General features: G+C 45.7%; 1 protein-coding gene across 1 annotated transcript in view; it reads left to right on the forward strand.

Moving 5' to 3' along the window:
• FSAF1 (40S small subunit processome assembly factor 1) overlaps positions 1-16,411 on the forward strand; it is a 71,979-nt gene that overhangs the window by 29,950 nt on the left and 25,618 nt on the right. The window contains exon 5 of the mRNA XM_069769346.1: positions 2,016-2,102. Within this exon, the coding sequence (XP_069625447.1) occupies positions 2,016-2,102 (87 nt within the window). The remainder of the gene's footprint in view (positions 1-2,015; positions 2,103-16,411) is intronic.

The following is a 16,411-nucleotide window of genomic DNA, read 5'->3' on the forward strand; positions in this document are numbered from 1 at the left end:
GTGGTTCCTCGCAATCTCTGTAACCCAACTGTGGGAGCGAGGGGGACCGCCCCTTTTATTCTCTCCATGGGGTTTCCTGTTCCTAGGGGCGGATCCCCTCTCTCAAGTGGGTGCTGTTGTGGCTCTATAAAAGAGCATTACCGGTACGTAATCCGGTGTTTCCCCTCTCTTCTGAGCCCCAATGTGCTACTTAAGTGTTCTGCGTTTCTCCAGATACACGAACAGGGCACTACAATGCAATGGGCATTACAATGGCAGAATTGCAATTTTCACTCTGCAACATCCACTGCTGCTTGTTTATAGAGAACACAAATTGAGTAGTCACTAGTGATGAGCGAATATACTCGTTGCTCGGGTTTCCCAGAGCACGCTTGGGTGACCTCCGAGTATTTGTTAGTGGTCGGAGATTTAATTTTCCATGCCTCAGGTGGATGATTTATGGCTGTTAGCCAGCCTGAGTACATGTGGGGGTTGCCTGGTGGCTAGGGAATCCCCACATGTAATCAAACTGTCCTAACAGTCGCAAATCATCCAGCTGCTGCAATGAAAACTAAATCTCCAAGCAGTCATAAATACTCGGAGGACACCTGAGCGTGCTCTGGAAAACTAGAGCGAGTAGTCGCTCATCACTAGCAGTCACTACACCAGTAGATAAATTCCAATATCAGTGTTAATGGAGTCGTTTTAGGGGGGTTCTGTTCTTTGGGCACATAGGGACTTTGTATATGGAGTCCACAAACTATTCTACTATAATTTGTTCTCCAAGAGTCAAATGGCACTGCTTCCCTCCTAAGTCTCGTCATGTGGCTAAACAGTACATTACAGCCACATTTGGGGTATTTCCACATTCAGAAATTGTGACAAATTTTTGTGCCATTTTTACTAGTGATGAGCGAGTATACTCGTTGCTCGGGTTTTCCAGAGCACGCTCAGGTGATCTCCGAGTATTTGTTAGTGCTCAGAGATTTCGTTTTTGTTGCCGCAGCTGCATGATTTACGGATTCTGGACAGCCTGAAGACGTGGGGATTCCCAAACAAACAGGCATTCCTCCCATGTATTCAGCCTGTCTAGCAGCCATAAATCGTGCAGCTCCGGCAAGGAAAGCTAAATCTTCGAGCACTATAAAATACTCGGAGACCACCCGAGCGTGCTCTGGGAAACCTGAGCAATGAGTATACTCACTCATCACTATCTTTTACCCATGTGAAAAATATAAAACCTTGGTCTAAAACTAAATTTTTCTGCTAAAAATGTACTGTAATTATTTTCTTCACTGCCCAATAGTATAAAATTCCGTGACACGTCAATATGATCACTGCACCCTAAAATGAATGAGGTGTATTTGTAAAATGGGGTCACTTATGGGGGTGGGTTCTGGTGTTTTGTCATCTCAGGGGCTCTGCCAACGTGACATGGCACTCTCAAAGCAGTGCATTAAAATCTGCGCTGTAATATGGTGCTGCTTCCCTTTCGAGCTTTGCACTGCGCCTCAGTAGTTTTCGACCACATATCGGCATACTCAGGAGAAATCGCAAAACAAATTGATACCATTAATTTTCTTTTAATATCAATTTTTAAAACTGGAAACTCTGGGCCAAAGCAACATTTTAGTGGAAAAAAAATTTCTTTGAATCTCCTCAGGATTAGAAATACTCACTACACCGCTAGATGACCTCCTCAAGAGGTGTAGTTTCCAAAATGGAGTCCTATTCATATAAATTTGCCACTAACATGAAGTACAATATGTCAAAAAATGACCTCCGAATCGGTGGGATTTGTTGAAGTGTTCCAGAGTTATTACCACATAAATTGGTAATGGTCAGAATTGTAACATGTGGCCTGGTCAGGAAGGTGAAAACAGGCTTTGGGGGTGGTGAAGAGTGTATATCTGATTGTAACATTCTTTTGATATATTTTTGCAGTATGTAACAATGCTGTATAACACGAATGATTGATATATGCAACGTATCATATTTGAATTATAAATTAAATTAACAATATATTTTGTTTTTAGCCTCCCAAAAGAGAATATGTGAATTATAAGCTTTATCAGGAAAAAATTAAGGAAAAGGAACTGGCGCAAAAAGAAAAAAGCATTATGGTATGAAAATTGCATGTTCTCATATTTTTATATGCTCATTTTCTGGTGGACTTCACTTACTGATATACTTCATAGTATAGGATCATACTATAAGAGCTGTATTGTGTAAGTTCTCCGCACCACCAAGCTGAATGTCATATGGGTATTTGGCTCATTAGGTCTTGTGTTTGAAGAGTCACTAATGGAGAAAATATGAAATAATTTCACATAGTTATGAATAATGTTGCTTTTGAAAAAGTTTGAATGTTGATTGATTTATTAAACCTTTGCATTTTATTTTCTATGAAGGTGCCTTATCCCGTTATTATGGAAAAGGTCACTACATTGAAAGTAAACTTTTGTTTGTGTTCTTGCCTATTTTTATGATAGTCACAGGTTAATTGCTTCTAGATCACCCATAGACTTAAAGAAGCACTCACATAAGTTTTTATCCTTTTACTAAATTGCAGTCTTCATATTATCTAGCCATGTGTACCTAAAATTGCTCATTTAGCCCTTCTACCCAGTAAATTCTTCCCATGTAAACACATAGTGACAGTGCAGTGCCAACACTGACAGCTGAGCGGCATGAGAAGAGGTGCAGGGACCCATGGCATCGGTTCCCGCACTCAGATGGCTGTGATCGGTCAATAAATCGGTAAATCTGACTGACCGATCACAGCATGATCGCACAGGAGGTCCTGAAATATCAGCGCTGATGGCAGCAGGAGCTCAGCACTGCTAATGGCAAAGTTCCTGCTGTGACTGCCAGAGATGGTGCCCGCATCACCCCTGGCTGTTCAACCCCTAAATGCTTCAACTGCTCTCAATCACATCATTCTGAAGACAGTGAGATTGGCTCCCCCACAACGTCATAGCAGGGGCGCGATCATTGCCATGGTGACCCAAGATCGTCCTGACGACCCCAGGTCACCAAGCTACAGAATGCTTCTTGGACCATGGACCATGCTCATAGCATGGTCAAAGAAGCTTATGTACAGGTGTACACATGGGAAGAAGGAATCAATATCACCATTACACACTGAATGGGAAACCACTGGGTAAATCTGACAGGGAGAAGGACTTGGGGATCCTAGTTAATGATAAACTTACCTGGAGCAGCCAGTGCCAGGCAGCAGCTGCCAAGGCAAACAGGATCATGGGGTGCATTAAAAGAGGTCTGGATACACATGATGAGAGCATTATACTGCCTCTGTACAAATCCCTAGTTAGACCGCACATGGAGTACTGTGTCCAGTTTTGGGCACCGGTGCTCAGGAAGGATATAATGGAACTAGAGAGAGTACAAAGGAGGGCAACAAAATTAATAAAGGGGATGGGAGAACTACAATACCCAGATAGATTAGCGAAATTAGGATTATTTAGTCTAGAAAAAAGACGACTGAGGGGCGATCTAATAACCATGTATAAGTATATAAGGGGACAATACAAATATCTCGCTGAGGATCTGTTTATACCAAGGAAGGTGACTGGCACAAGGGGGCATTCTTTGCGTCTGGAGGAGAGAAGGTTTTTCCACCAACATAGAAGAGGATTCTTTACTGTTAGGGCAGTGAGAATCTGGAATTGCTTGCCTGAGGAGGTGGTGATGGCGAACTCAGTGGAGGGGTTCAAGAGAGGCCTGGATGTCTTCCTGGAGCAGAACAATATTGTATCATACAATTAGGTTCTGTAGAAGGACGTAGATCTGGGGATTTATTATGATGGAATATAGGCTGAACTGGATGGACAAATGTCTTTTTTCGGCCTTACTAACTATGTTACTATGTTACTATGATCGCCATAGAAAAAAGCAAACTGTTCTTTTTTTCACCATGCAGCTTGAACAAAAGGGGAATAAAATGCGATCAAAAAGATGCATTTAAATAAAAATGGTATCTCTGAAAACCTCATCTTGTCCTGCAAAAAAACAAGCCACCATACAGCTCCATCAGCTGAAAATTAAAAAAAATATTATTCTCGGAATATAGCGATGCAAAAATAATTATCCTCCTTTATTTCAAAACACTCTTTTTTTTCGGTGACTTCTTTGTATCTCCGTTCATACTGCACACACGCACACAAATGATACACCATTTGAAAGGTAAACTTGCCCCCTTCAGCAAGAAAATAGCCAAACAAACCACACATCCACGGTGTTGGCACAAAATACACTTTAAACTTTAATTTTCATAAACCTGTAGTAAGGAAAAATGACCTGCAGGTGGCACCACACTATCACAAAGCACAATACCACAAGGCTGAAACAAATCCTAACATTTGCCTTGGTGGCTTTCCAGCTTGCCAAACTCCTTGCTCAGCCGATTACAGGCAGGCACATATAAAATATTTGCTACATATGTGGAAGTAGAATAAAAGTAAAACTTTACCTGTTTAAGGCCTCTTTCACACTTCCGTCTTTTCAGATCCGTTGCAATGCGTCGTTTTGGGAAAAAACGGATCCTGCAAATGTGCCCGCAGGATCAGTTTTTTTCCCATAGACTTGTATCAGCGACAGATGGCCACACGTCGCATCCGTCGTGCGACGGATCCATCGTGTTTTGGTGGACCGTCGTCTGGAAAAAAAAAACGTTCAATATAATGTTTTTTTGTCTGCATCGGGAAAACGTGGCGCGACGGATCCTGCGGCATACGTCGTTGACTAGAATGGAAGCCTATGGACGCAGGATCCGTCGTGACACGTCGTATGACGGAATCCAGCGCTGGAATCCGTTTTTTTTTACACTGAGCATGCTCAGAATCAGGAATTTGTAGCCAATTGGCCAGACATGCCCCAAATCTATATAAACCTGGCCTGGGGCATCTGTTATGTAGGCAATCCAGTGACAGTGTGCCAGCAATCAGAGCACATACAGTGATTTGACAATAACCCAAAAACAATAGAACGAGCTCTGAGACGTGGAATCTCTGTAGACCGCAATACCTGAACCTATCCTAAACACAACTAAAGGCAGCTGTGGATTGCGCCTGTCACTACCTATGCAACTCGGCACAGCCTGAGCAGCTGACTAGCCTGAAGATAGAAAAACAAGCCTGACTTGCCTCAGAGAAATACCCCAAAGGAAAAGGCAGCTTCCCACATATAATGACTGTTAGTAAGATGAAAAGACAAACGTAGGGATGAAATAGATTCAGCAAAGTGAGGCCCGATATTCTAGATAGAGCGAGGATAGCAAAGAGAACTTTGCAGTCTACAAAAAACCCTAAAGCAAAAAACCACGCAAAGGGGGCAAAAAGACCCACCGTGCCGAACTAACGGCACGGCGGTGCACCCTTTGCGTCTCAGAGCTTCCAGCAAAAACGAATAGACAAGCTGGACAGAAAAAGTAGCAACAAAAGCAAAAAGCACTTATCTAAGCAGAGCAGCAGGCCACAGGAAAGATCCAGAAGCATTGACAAGGAGCAAGGAAGACAGAATCAGGTGGAGTTAAATAACAAAGCAGCCAACGAGCTCACCAGAACACCTGAGGGAGGAAGCTCAGAAGCTGCAGTACCACTTGTGACCACAGGAGTGAATTCAGCCACAGAATTCACAACAGTACCCCCCCCTTGAGGAGGGGTCACCGAACCCTCACCAGAGCCCCCAGGCCGACCAGGATGAGCCACATGAAAGGCACGAACAAGATCTGGAGCATGGACATCAGAGGCAAAAACCCAGGAATTATCTTCCTGAGCATAACCCTTCCATTTAACCAGATACTGGAGTTTCCGTCTAGAAACACGAGAATCCAAAATTTTCTCCACAATATACTCCAATTCCCCCTCCACCAAAACCGGGGCAGGAGGCTCAACAGATGGAACCATAGGTGCCACGTATCTCCGCAACAACGACCTATGGAATACATTATGTATGGAAAAGGAGTCTGGGAGGGTCAGACGAAAAGACACAGGATTGAGAATCTCAGAAATCCTATACGGACCAATAAAACGAGGTTTAAATTTAGGAGAGGAAACCTTCTTAGGAATATGACGAGAAGATAACCAAACCAGATCCCCAACACGAAGTCGGGGACCCACACGGCGTCTGCGATTAGTGAAAAGTTGAGCCTTCTCCTGGGACAAGGTCAAATTGTCCACTACCTGAGTCCAGATCTGCTGCAACCTGTCCACCACAGAATCTACACCAGGACAGTCCGAAGACTCAACCTGTCCTGAAGAAAAACGAGGATGGAACCCAGAATTGCAGAAAAATGGAGAGACCAAGGTAGCCGAGCTGGCCCGATTATTAAGGGCGAACTCAGCCAACGGCAAAAGGACACCCAATCATCCTGGTCTGCAGAAACAAAACATCTCATATGTCTCCAAGGTCTGATTGGTTCGTTCGGTCTGGCCATTAGTCTGAGGATGGAAAGCCGAGGAAAAAGACAGGTCAATGCCCATCCTACCACAAACGGCTCGCCAAAACCTCGAAACAAACTGGGAACCTCTGTCAGAAACAATATTCTCAGGAATGCCATGCAAACGAACCACATGCTGGAAGAACAAAGGCACCAAATCAGAGGAGGAAGGCAATTTAACCAAGGGCACCAGATGGACCATTTTAGAAAAGCGATCACAGACCACCCAAATGACTGACAACTCTTGAGAAACGGGGGAAGGTCAGAAATGAAATCCATCGAAATATGTGTCCAAGGCCTCTTTGGGACCGGCAAGGGCAAAAGCAACCCACTGGCACGTGAACAGCAGGGCTTAGCCCTAGCACAAATCCCACAGGGCTGCACAAAAGTACGTACATCCCGTGACAGAGATGGCCACCAGAAGGATCTAGCCACCAACTCTCTGGTACCAAATATTCCAGGATGACCAGCCAACACCGAACAATGAAGTTCAGAGATAACTTTACTAGTCCACCTATCAGGGACGAACAGTTTCTCCGCCGGACAACGATCAGGTTTATTCGCCTGAAATTTTTGCAACACTCACCGCAAATCAGGGGAGATGGCAGACACAATGACTCCTTCCTTGAGGATACTCGCCGGCTCAGATGAACCCGGAGAGTCGGGCACAAAACTCCTAGACAGAGCATCCGCCTTCACATTTTTAGAGCCCGGAAGGTACGAAATCACAAAATCGAAGCGGGCAAAAAATAACGACCAACGGGCCTGTCTAGGATTCAAGCGCTTGGCAGACTCGAGATAAGTAAGGTTCTTATGATCAGTCAATACCACCACGCGATGCTTAGCTCCTTCAAGCCAATGACGCCATTCCTCAAATGCCCACTTCATGGCCAGCAACTCTCGGTTGCCCACATCATAATTACGCTCAGCAGCCGAAAACTTCCTGGAAAAGAAAGCACATGGTTTCAACACCGAGCAACCAGAACCTCTCTGTGACAAAACCGCCCCTGCTCCAATCTCAGAAGCATCAACCTCGACCTGGAACGGAAGAGAAACATCTGGTTGACACAACACAGGGGCAGAACAAAAACGATGCTTCAACTCCTGAAAAGCTTCCACAGCAGCAGAAGACCAATTAACCAAATCAGCACCCTTCTTGGTCAAATCGGTCAATGGTTTGGCAATGCTAGAAAAATTACAGATGAAGCGACGATAAAAATTAGCAAAGCCCAGGAATTTTTGCAGACTTTTCAGAGATGTTGGCTGAGTCCAATCCTGGATGGCTTGGACCTTAACCGGATCCATCTCGATAGTAGAAGGGGAAAAGATGAACCCCAAAAAATGAAACTTTCTGCACACCGAAGAGACACTTTGATCCCTTCACAAACAAAGAATTAGCACGCAGGACCTGGAAAACCATTCTGACCTGCTTCACATGAGAGTCCCAATCATCTGAGAAGATCAAAATGTCATCCAAGTAAACAATCAGGAATTTATCCAGATACTCACGGAAGATGTCATGCATAAAAGACTGAAACACAGATGGAGCATTGGCAAGTCCGAACGGCATCACTAGATACTCAAAATGACCCTCGGGCGTATTACATGCAGTTTTCCATTCATCTCCTTGCCTGATTCTCACCAGATTATACGCACCACGAAGATCTATCTTAGTGAACCAACTAGCCCCCTTAATCCGAGCAAACAAGTCAGATAACAATGGCAAGGGATACTGAAATTTAACAGTGATCTTATTAAGAAGGCGGTAATCAATACATGGTCTCAGCGAACCATCCTTCTTGGCTACAAAAAAGAACCCTGCTCCCAGTGGTGATGACGATGGGCAAATATGTCCCTTCTCCAGGGATTCCTTCACATAACTGCGCATAGCGGCGTGTTCAGGCACGGATAAATTAAATAATCGACCTTTAGGGAATTTACTACCAGGAATCAAATTGATAGCACGATCACAATCCCTATGCGGAGGTAGGGCATCGGACTTGGGCTCTTCAAATACATCCTGATAATCAGACAAGAACTCTGGGACCTCAGAAGGAGTGGATGACGAAATAGACAAAAATGGAACATCACCATGTACCCCCTGACAACCCCAGCTGGATACCGACATAGAGTTCCAATCCAATACTGGATTATGGGTTTGCAGCCATGGCAACCCCAACACGACCACATCATGCAGATTATGTAGCACCAGAAAGCGAATAACTTCCTGATGTGCAGGAGCCATGCACATGGTCAGCTGGGTCCAGTACTGAGGTTTATTCTTGGCCAAAGGTGTAGCATCAATTCCTCTCAACGGAATAGGACACCGCAAAGGCTCCAAGAAAAACCCACAACGTTTAGCATAATCCAAATCCATCAGATTCAGGGCAGCGCCTGAATCCACAAATGCCATGACAGAATACGATGACAAAGGGCATATCAAGGTAATGGACAGAAGGAATTTGGATTGTACAGTACCAATGACGGCAGACCTATCGAACCGCTTAGTGCGCTTAGGACAATCAGAAATAGCATGAGTGGAATCACCACAGTAGAAACACAGACCATTCAGACGTCTGTGTTCTTGCCGTTCAACTCTGGTCATAGTCCTATCGCACTGCATAGGCTCAGGTTTAATCTTAGACCATACCGCCAAATGGTGCACAGATTTACGCTCGCGCAAGCGTCGACCAATCTGAATGGCCAAAGACATAGACTCATTCAAACCAGCAGGCATAGGAAAACCCACCATGACATCCTTAAGAGCCTCAGAGAGACCCTTTCTGAACAAAGCTGCCAGCGCAGATTCATTCCACAGAGTGAGTACTGACCACTTCCTAAATTTCTGACAATATACTTCTATATCATCCTGACCCTGGCAAAAAGCCAGCAAATTTTTCTCAGCCTGATCCACTGAATTAGGCTCATCGTAAAGCAATCCGAGCGCCAGGAAAAACGCATTGACATTACTCAATGCAGGGTCTCCTGGCGCAAGAGAAAATGCCCAGTCCTGAGGGTCGCCGCGCAAAAAAGAAATAATAATCAAAACCTGTTGAATAGGATTACCAGAAGAATGAGGTTTCAAGGCCAGAAATAGCTTACAATTATTTTTGAAATTAAGAAACTTAGTTCTATCACCAAAAAACAAATCAGGAATAGGAATTCTTGGTTCTAACATAGATTTCTGATCAATAGTATCTTGAATCCTTTGTACATTTGTAACGAGATTATCCATTGAAGAGCACAGACCCTGAATATCCATGTCCACACCTGTGTCCTGAACACCCAAATGTCTAGGGGAAAAAAGACTGAACACAGAGCTGAGAAAAAAAAATGATGTCAGAACTTCTTTTTTCCCTCTATTGAGAATCATTAGGTTTTGACTCCTTGTACTGTTATGTAGGCAATCCAGTGACAGTGTGCCAGCAATCAGAGCACATACAGTGATTTGACAATAACCCAAAAACAATAGAACGAGCTCTGAGACGTGGAATCTCTGTAGACCGCAATACCTGAACCTATCCTAAACACAACTAAAGGCAGCTGTGGATTGCGCCTGTCACTACCTATGCAACTCGGCATAGCCTGAGGAGCTGACTAGCCTGAAGATAGAAAAACAAGCCTGACTTGCCTCAAAGGAAAAGGCAGCCCCCCACATATGACTGTTAGCAAGATGAAAAGACAAACGTAGGGATGAAATAGATTCAGCAAAGTGAGGCCCGATATTCTAGATAGAGAGAGGATAGCAAAGAGAACTTTGCAGTCTACAAAAAACCCTAAAGCAAAAAACCACGCAAAGGGGGCAAAAAGACCCACCGTGCCGAACTAACGGCACGGCGGTGCACCCTTTGCGTCTCAGAGCTTCCAGCAAAAACGAATAGACAAGCTGGACAGAAAAAGTAGCAACAAAAGCAAAAAGCACTTATCTAAGCAGAGCAGCAGGCCACAGGAAAGATCCGGAAGCTCAGGTCCAACACTGGAACATTGACAAGGAGCAAGGAAGACAGAATCAGGTGGAGTTAAATAACAAAGCAGCCAACGAGCTCACCAGAACACCTGAGGGAGGAAGCTCAGAAGCTGCAGTACCACTTGTGACCACAGGAGTGAATTCAGCCACAGAATTCACAACAGGCGTCCCCCCCCAAATGTGCCAGCAAGACTCCTGCCAGCCTGAAGACAGCCAGCCAGTCAATATATTGGTTTCCCTATTTTCCAGTAGCCAATCACACTTGGGAGACTCCCATTTTTAGGCATGGAAAACGAATCCGTCAAAAAAAAGGATGTTAAAAACTTACAAAACGAATCCAGTTTTTTGACAGAACCCTCTAGCACAGAGGTCCCCAACCGCCGGTCCGCGGACCAGGACCGGGCCGTTGAGGTTTTTCAGCCGGTCCGCGGCGCCGCTGACAGCTAGCTTCGCGGCCCTGCGCCTGGTCAGAGCACGCTCTGTGACAGCTCGCAGCTCCCGGCAGAGAACATTATGCAGGGCGGGGCGTCAGGCGGGTCTTATTGACGCAGCCCTCCTGCGCAGCATGGTGTGTTCCTGATGGGGTGGGGCGGCAGGCTCTCCTCACTGACACGCCCAGTGGCGTATCTAGGGGGGGGGCAGCCGGGGCATTTGCCCCGGGCGCAGCCGGCAGGGAGGGGCGCAGTCGGGCCGCCTCATTCGGCGGTCCGCAGTGTCTCCCCCGGCGGCTGCATTCTGCCGCCCCCGGTCAGGGAGTCAGCTGTTCTCTGTGCCGACTGTCAAGCTGACAGCCGGCACAGAGAAGCTGCAGAGCGCCGGCTCCCAACGTGTGCAGAGGTGGAGGGGAGCCCCTGCAGGGTGGCTGCAACGGGCAGGGAGAAATCCCCGCAGCTCCGCTGCCCAGCGATCTGTCTTCCTGCTTCCTATCGCACAGACGCGCCGCTGGATGACGTCATCATTCAGCGGCCGGCTGTGTCAGAGGAAGGCAATGAGATGCTGTGGTAGAGTGCGAGGAGAGGTGAGAGGGGTGTGTGAATGTGTGTGAGAATGTGTGTGCGAGAATGTGTGTGTGTGTGTGTGTGTGTGAATGTGTGTGTGTGTGTGTGTGAATGTGTGTGTGTGTGTGTGTGAATCACATTCTCATTATAAATGTCATAATTACATGATAAGTATGCACTAAGCTCCACCCCTCCATAACCCCACCCCCATATGACCAGAGCCCCACCCCTGCCCCACCCCCACCCCACCGGGCCATGGAAAACTTGTCTTGCTTAAAGCCGGTCCCTGGTGCAAAAAAGGTTGGGGACCTCTGCTCTAGCAGATCCGTCAAAATACTGTATGCGTTGCATCTGTTTTTCACTGCAGCGTTGACATAACTCAGACTGTACATTGTTTCCTGATGGGAGAGAGTGGTGGAAACAACCTTGCAAAAATTGAAGAAAAAAAAAAATCCAACCATAGGGGGAGAAAAAGTTACACATACAGTCATGGCCAAAAGTACAAAAGTATTGACACCCCTGCAATTATGTCAGATAATACTCAGTTTCTTCCAGAAAATGATTGCAAACACAAATTCTGTGTTATTACTATCTTCATTTAATTTGTCTTAAATGAAAAAACACAAAAGAGAATGAAGCAAAAAGCAAAACATTGATCATTTCACACAAAACTCCAAAAATGGGCCGGAAAAAAGTATTGGCACCCTCAGCCTAATACTTGGTTGCACAACCTTTAGCCAAAATAACTGTGACCAACCGCTTCCGGTAACCAATGAGTTTCATACAATGCTCTGCTGGAATTTTAGACCATTCTTCTTTGGCAAACTGCTCCAGGTCCCTGATATTTGAAGGGTGCCTTCTCCAAACTGCCATTTTTAGATCTCTCCACAGGTGTTCTATGGGATTCAGGTCTGGACTCATTGCTGGCCACCTTAGAATTCTCCAGTGCTTTCTCTCAAACCATTTTCTAGTGCTTTTTGAAGTGTGTTTTGGGTCATTGTCCTGCTGGAAGACCCATGACCTCTGAGGGAGACCCAGCTTTCTCACACTGGGCCCTACATTATGCTGCAAAATATGTTGGTAGTCTTCAGACTTCATAATGCCATGCACACGGTCAAGCAGTCCAGTGCCAGAGGCAGCAAAGCAACCCCAAAACATCAGGGAACCTCCGCCATGTTTGACTGTAGGGACCGTGTTCTTTTGTTTGAATGCCTCTTTTTTGCTCCTGTAAACTCTATGTTGATGCCTTTGCCCAAAAAGCTCTACTTTTGTCTCATCTGACCAGAGCACATTCTTCAAAAACGTTTTAGGCTTTTTCGGGAAAGTTTTGGCAAACTCCAGCCTGGCTTTTTTATGTTTTGGGTTAAGAAGTGGGGTCTTCCTGGGTCTCTTACCATACAGTCCCTCTTCATTCAGACGCCGACTGTTAGTACGGGTTGACGCTGTTGTACCCTCGGACTGCAGGGCAGCTTGAACTTGTTTAGATGTTAGTCGAGGTTTTTTATCCAACATCCGCACAATCTTGCGTTGGAATCTCTTGTAAATTTTTCTTTTCTATCCACATCTAGGGAGGTTAGCCACAGTGCCATGGGCTTTACACTTCTTGATGACACCGCATGGTAGACACAGGAACATTCAGAACTTTGGAGATGGACTTGTAGCCTTGAGATTGCTCATGCTTCCTCACAATTTGGTTTCTCAAGTCCTCAGACAGTTTTTTGGTCTTCTTATTTTCTCCATGCTCAATGTGGTACACACAAGGATACAGGACCGAGGATGAGTCAACTTTAATCCATGTCAACTGGCTGTAAGTGTGATTTAGTTATTGCCAACACCTGTTAGGTGCCACAGGTAAAGGTACCGTCACACTTAGCGACGCTGCAGCGATACCGACAACGATGTCTATCGCTGCAGCGTCGCTGTTTGGTCGCTGGAGAGCTGTCACACAGACAGCTCTCCAACGACCATTGATCCTGAAGTCCCCGGGTAACTAGGGTAAACATCGGGTTACTAAGCGCAGGGCCGCGCTTAGTAACCCGATGTTTACCCTGGTCACCGTTGTAAATGTAAAAAAACAAACACTACATACTTACATTCCCGGTGTCTGGTCATGTCCCTCGCCTTCAGCTTCCAGCATATATATAGTAGCCCGATTCTAACGCATCGGGTATTCTAGAATATGCATGTCCACGTAGTATATTGCCCAGCCATGTAGTATATTGCGCAGCCACGTAGTATATTGCGCAGCCACGTAGTATACAGCACAGAGCCACATAATATATTGCCCAGCCACGTAGTATATTGGCCAGTCACGTAGTATATTGCCCAGCTACGTAGTATATTGCCCAGCCAGATTTGTCACAGGTGAAAAAATAAACATATACTCACCTTTCCGAGGGAGCCCTTGTAGTCCACGGCAGGTTCCGGTCCCAGGGTTGGTATTGGCGCAGGACCTGTGAAGACGTCGCGGTCACATGACCGTGACATCATGGCAGGTCTTTGTAGCGCAGGGCCTGTGATGACGTCGCGGTCACATGACCGTGACGTTATGGCTGGTCATCTCGGCTGCAGGAAAATGACCGCCGCGATCTCCATCTGCGCACGCGCGGCATCCCGCGGCCATTTTCCTGAAGCCCCAGGAAGCCGAGAAGAACCATCTGCGCACACGCGGCCTCACAAAGATGGCCGCGCCCACCGATAAACAGCTGAATAGCACAGATCGCGCTATTTTCCTTGAAGCTGCGCAGTGGATTCGCCACTTGGACATGCGCACACCACAACGCCACCAACGGAGATCTGGGGGAGAAACAGCGCTGTCACCACGCCCATATGACCTGACCAGCGTGAGTGACAGCCCAAAACGGCGACTTTACAAAGGTATTTCGGCAGCATACGTGGGGAATAAAGGCTCCAAAATACACTAATGTAAAGCCCAGCTCTGACCCTATTTAACGCTATTTTTAGCTCTTCTTGAAAAAACGGGGTGACAGGTTCCCTTTAACCCTGTGTGACCAACTTTTTTACTATTGATGCTGCCTATGCATCATCAATAGTAAAAAGATTAATGTTTAAAAAAACAAATCATCATATACTCACCTTCCGGCGCCTTTCCAGCTCCTCGCGACGCTCCGGTAACCGGTCCATGCATTGCGATCTCGCGAGATGATGACGTGCGGTCTCGCGAGACCGCTACGTTGTCATCTCGCGAGACCGCAATGCACTCTTGAGACCGGAGCGTGCGAGGAGAGTCGGTAAACGCTTCCTGGATCCAGGCGCCAACGAAAGGTGAGTATATAAAAAAAATTTATTTCTTTTTTTTTTTTTTTTTTTTTTTTTAACAGGGATATGATTCCCACATTGCTATGTACTGCGCGGGCTGTGCACTGTACTGCGCGGGCTGTGTACTGTACTGCGCGGACATGCATATTCTAGAATACCCGATGCGTTAGAATCGGGCCACCATCTAGTAATCCATAAATTTCAGTGTAGTTGATGGTTACTCCCTCAGTTGATGAATTCCTCAGGAAGTGAAAGGAAGGGGTTCTTCTTCAGATGGAGGATTATAACAATACATCATCCAAGGCCTCACATGCAGAACCACAGGCAGCCTTACTGCTTATTAAGGCAAAGAAGAAGATTAAAAACACACTAAATAAAACATGGTTAACCCCTTTCTGGCCTCGGACGGAATAGTACTTCCGAGGTCAGATCCCCCTCTTCGATGCACGGCTCCGGCGGTGAGCCCGCATCAAAGCCGGGACATGTCAGCTGTTTTGAAATCGCGATTCACCCTCCGCTATTAACTAGTTAAATGCCGCTGTCAAATGCTGACAGCGGCATTTAACCAGCGCTTCCGGCCATCTGGCCGGAAATAAGCGCATCGCCGACCCCGTCACATGATCGGGGGTCAGCGATGCATCAGAATGGTAACCATAGAGGTCCTTGAGACCTCTATGGTTACAGATCCCGGCTAGCTGTGAGCGCCACCCTGTGGTCGGCGCTCATAGCAAGCCTGTTATTAAGCTACATAGCAGCGGTCTGATGATCGCTGCTATGTAGCAGGCCCGATCGAGTTATGCCTGCTTCTAGCCTCCTATGAAGGCTATTGAAGCATGGCAAAAGTTAAAAAAAAAAAAAAAGTTAAGAGATGTGAAAAAATATAAAAGTTTAAATCACCCCCCTTTTGCCCCATTCAAAATAAATCAATAAAAAAAAGGATTAACCTGATCGCTAAGCGGCGTAGCAAGAAAAAAATTAGAAACGCCACAATTACGTTTTTTGGTCGCCGCGACATTGTATTAAAATGCAAGAACGTATCTGCATCAAAATGGTATCATTAAAAACGCCAGCTCGGCACGCAAAAAATAAGCCCTCAACCGACCCCAGACCATGAAAAATGGAGACGCTATGGGTATCGGTAAATGGCACAATTTTTTTATTTTATTTTTTTTGCAAAGTTTGGAATGTTTTTTTTCACCACTTACATAAAAAACAACCTAGACATGTTAGGTGTCTATGAACTCGTAATGACCTGGAGAATCGTCATATCAGGTCAGTTTTAGCGTTTAGTGAACCTAGCAAAAAAGACAAACAAAAAACAAGTGTGGGATTGCACTTTTTTTTGCATTTTCACCAAACTTTGAATTTTTTTCCCGTTTTCTAGTACACGACATGCTAAAACCAATGATGTTGTTCAAACGTACAGCTTGTTTTGCAAAAAATAAGCCCTCACATGGTCATATTGACGGAAAAATAAAAAAGTCATGGCTCTGGGAAGGAGGGGAGTGAAGAACGAACACGGAAAAACGGAAAATCCCAAGGTCATGAAGGGGTTAAAAAGCAGGATATCACAGGAAAGGTACAAAACTAATTTTCTCATTCAATCCATCCGGGGACATAGTCCCTAACTCTAATATCCACCCGGATTCAAGCTGTCCTAGGATCTGTTTAGTGTTCCCTCCCCTAATGCCACAGTGGACCCTGTCAATTCCCCTGACCTTAAACCCT

Source organism: Ranitomeya imitator, chromosome 5 (genome assembly GCF_032444005.1).
Source record: "Ranitomeya imitator isolate aRanImi1 chromosome 5, aRanImi1.pri, whole genome shotgun sequence".
NCBI classification, from domain to species: Eukaryota; Metazoa; Chordata; class Amphibia; order Anura; family Dendrobatidae; genus Ranitomeya; species Ranitomeya imitator.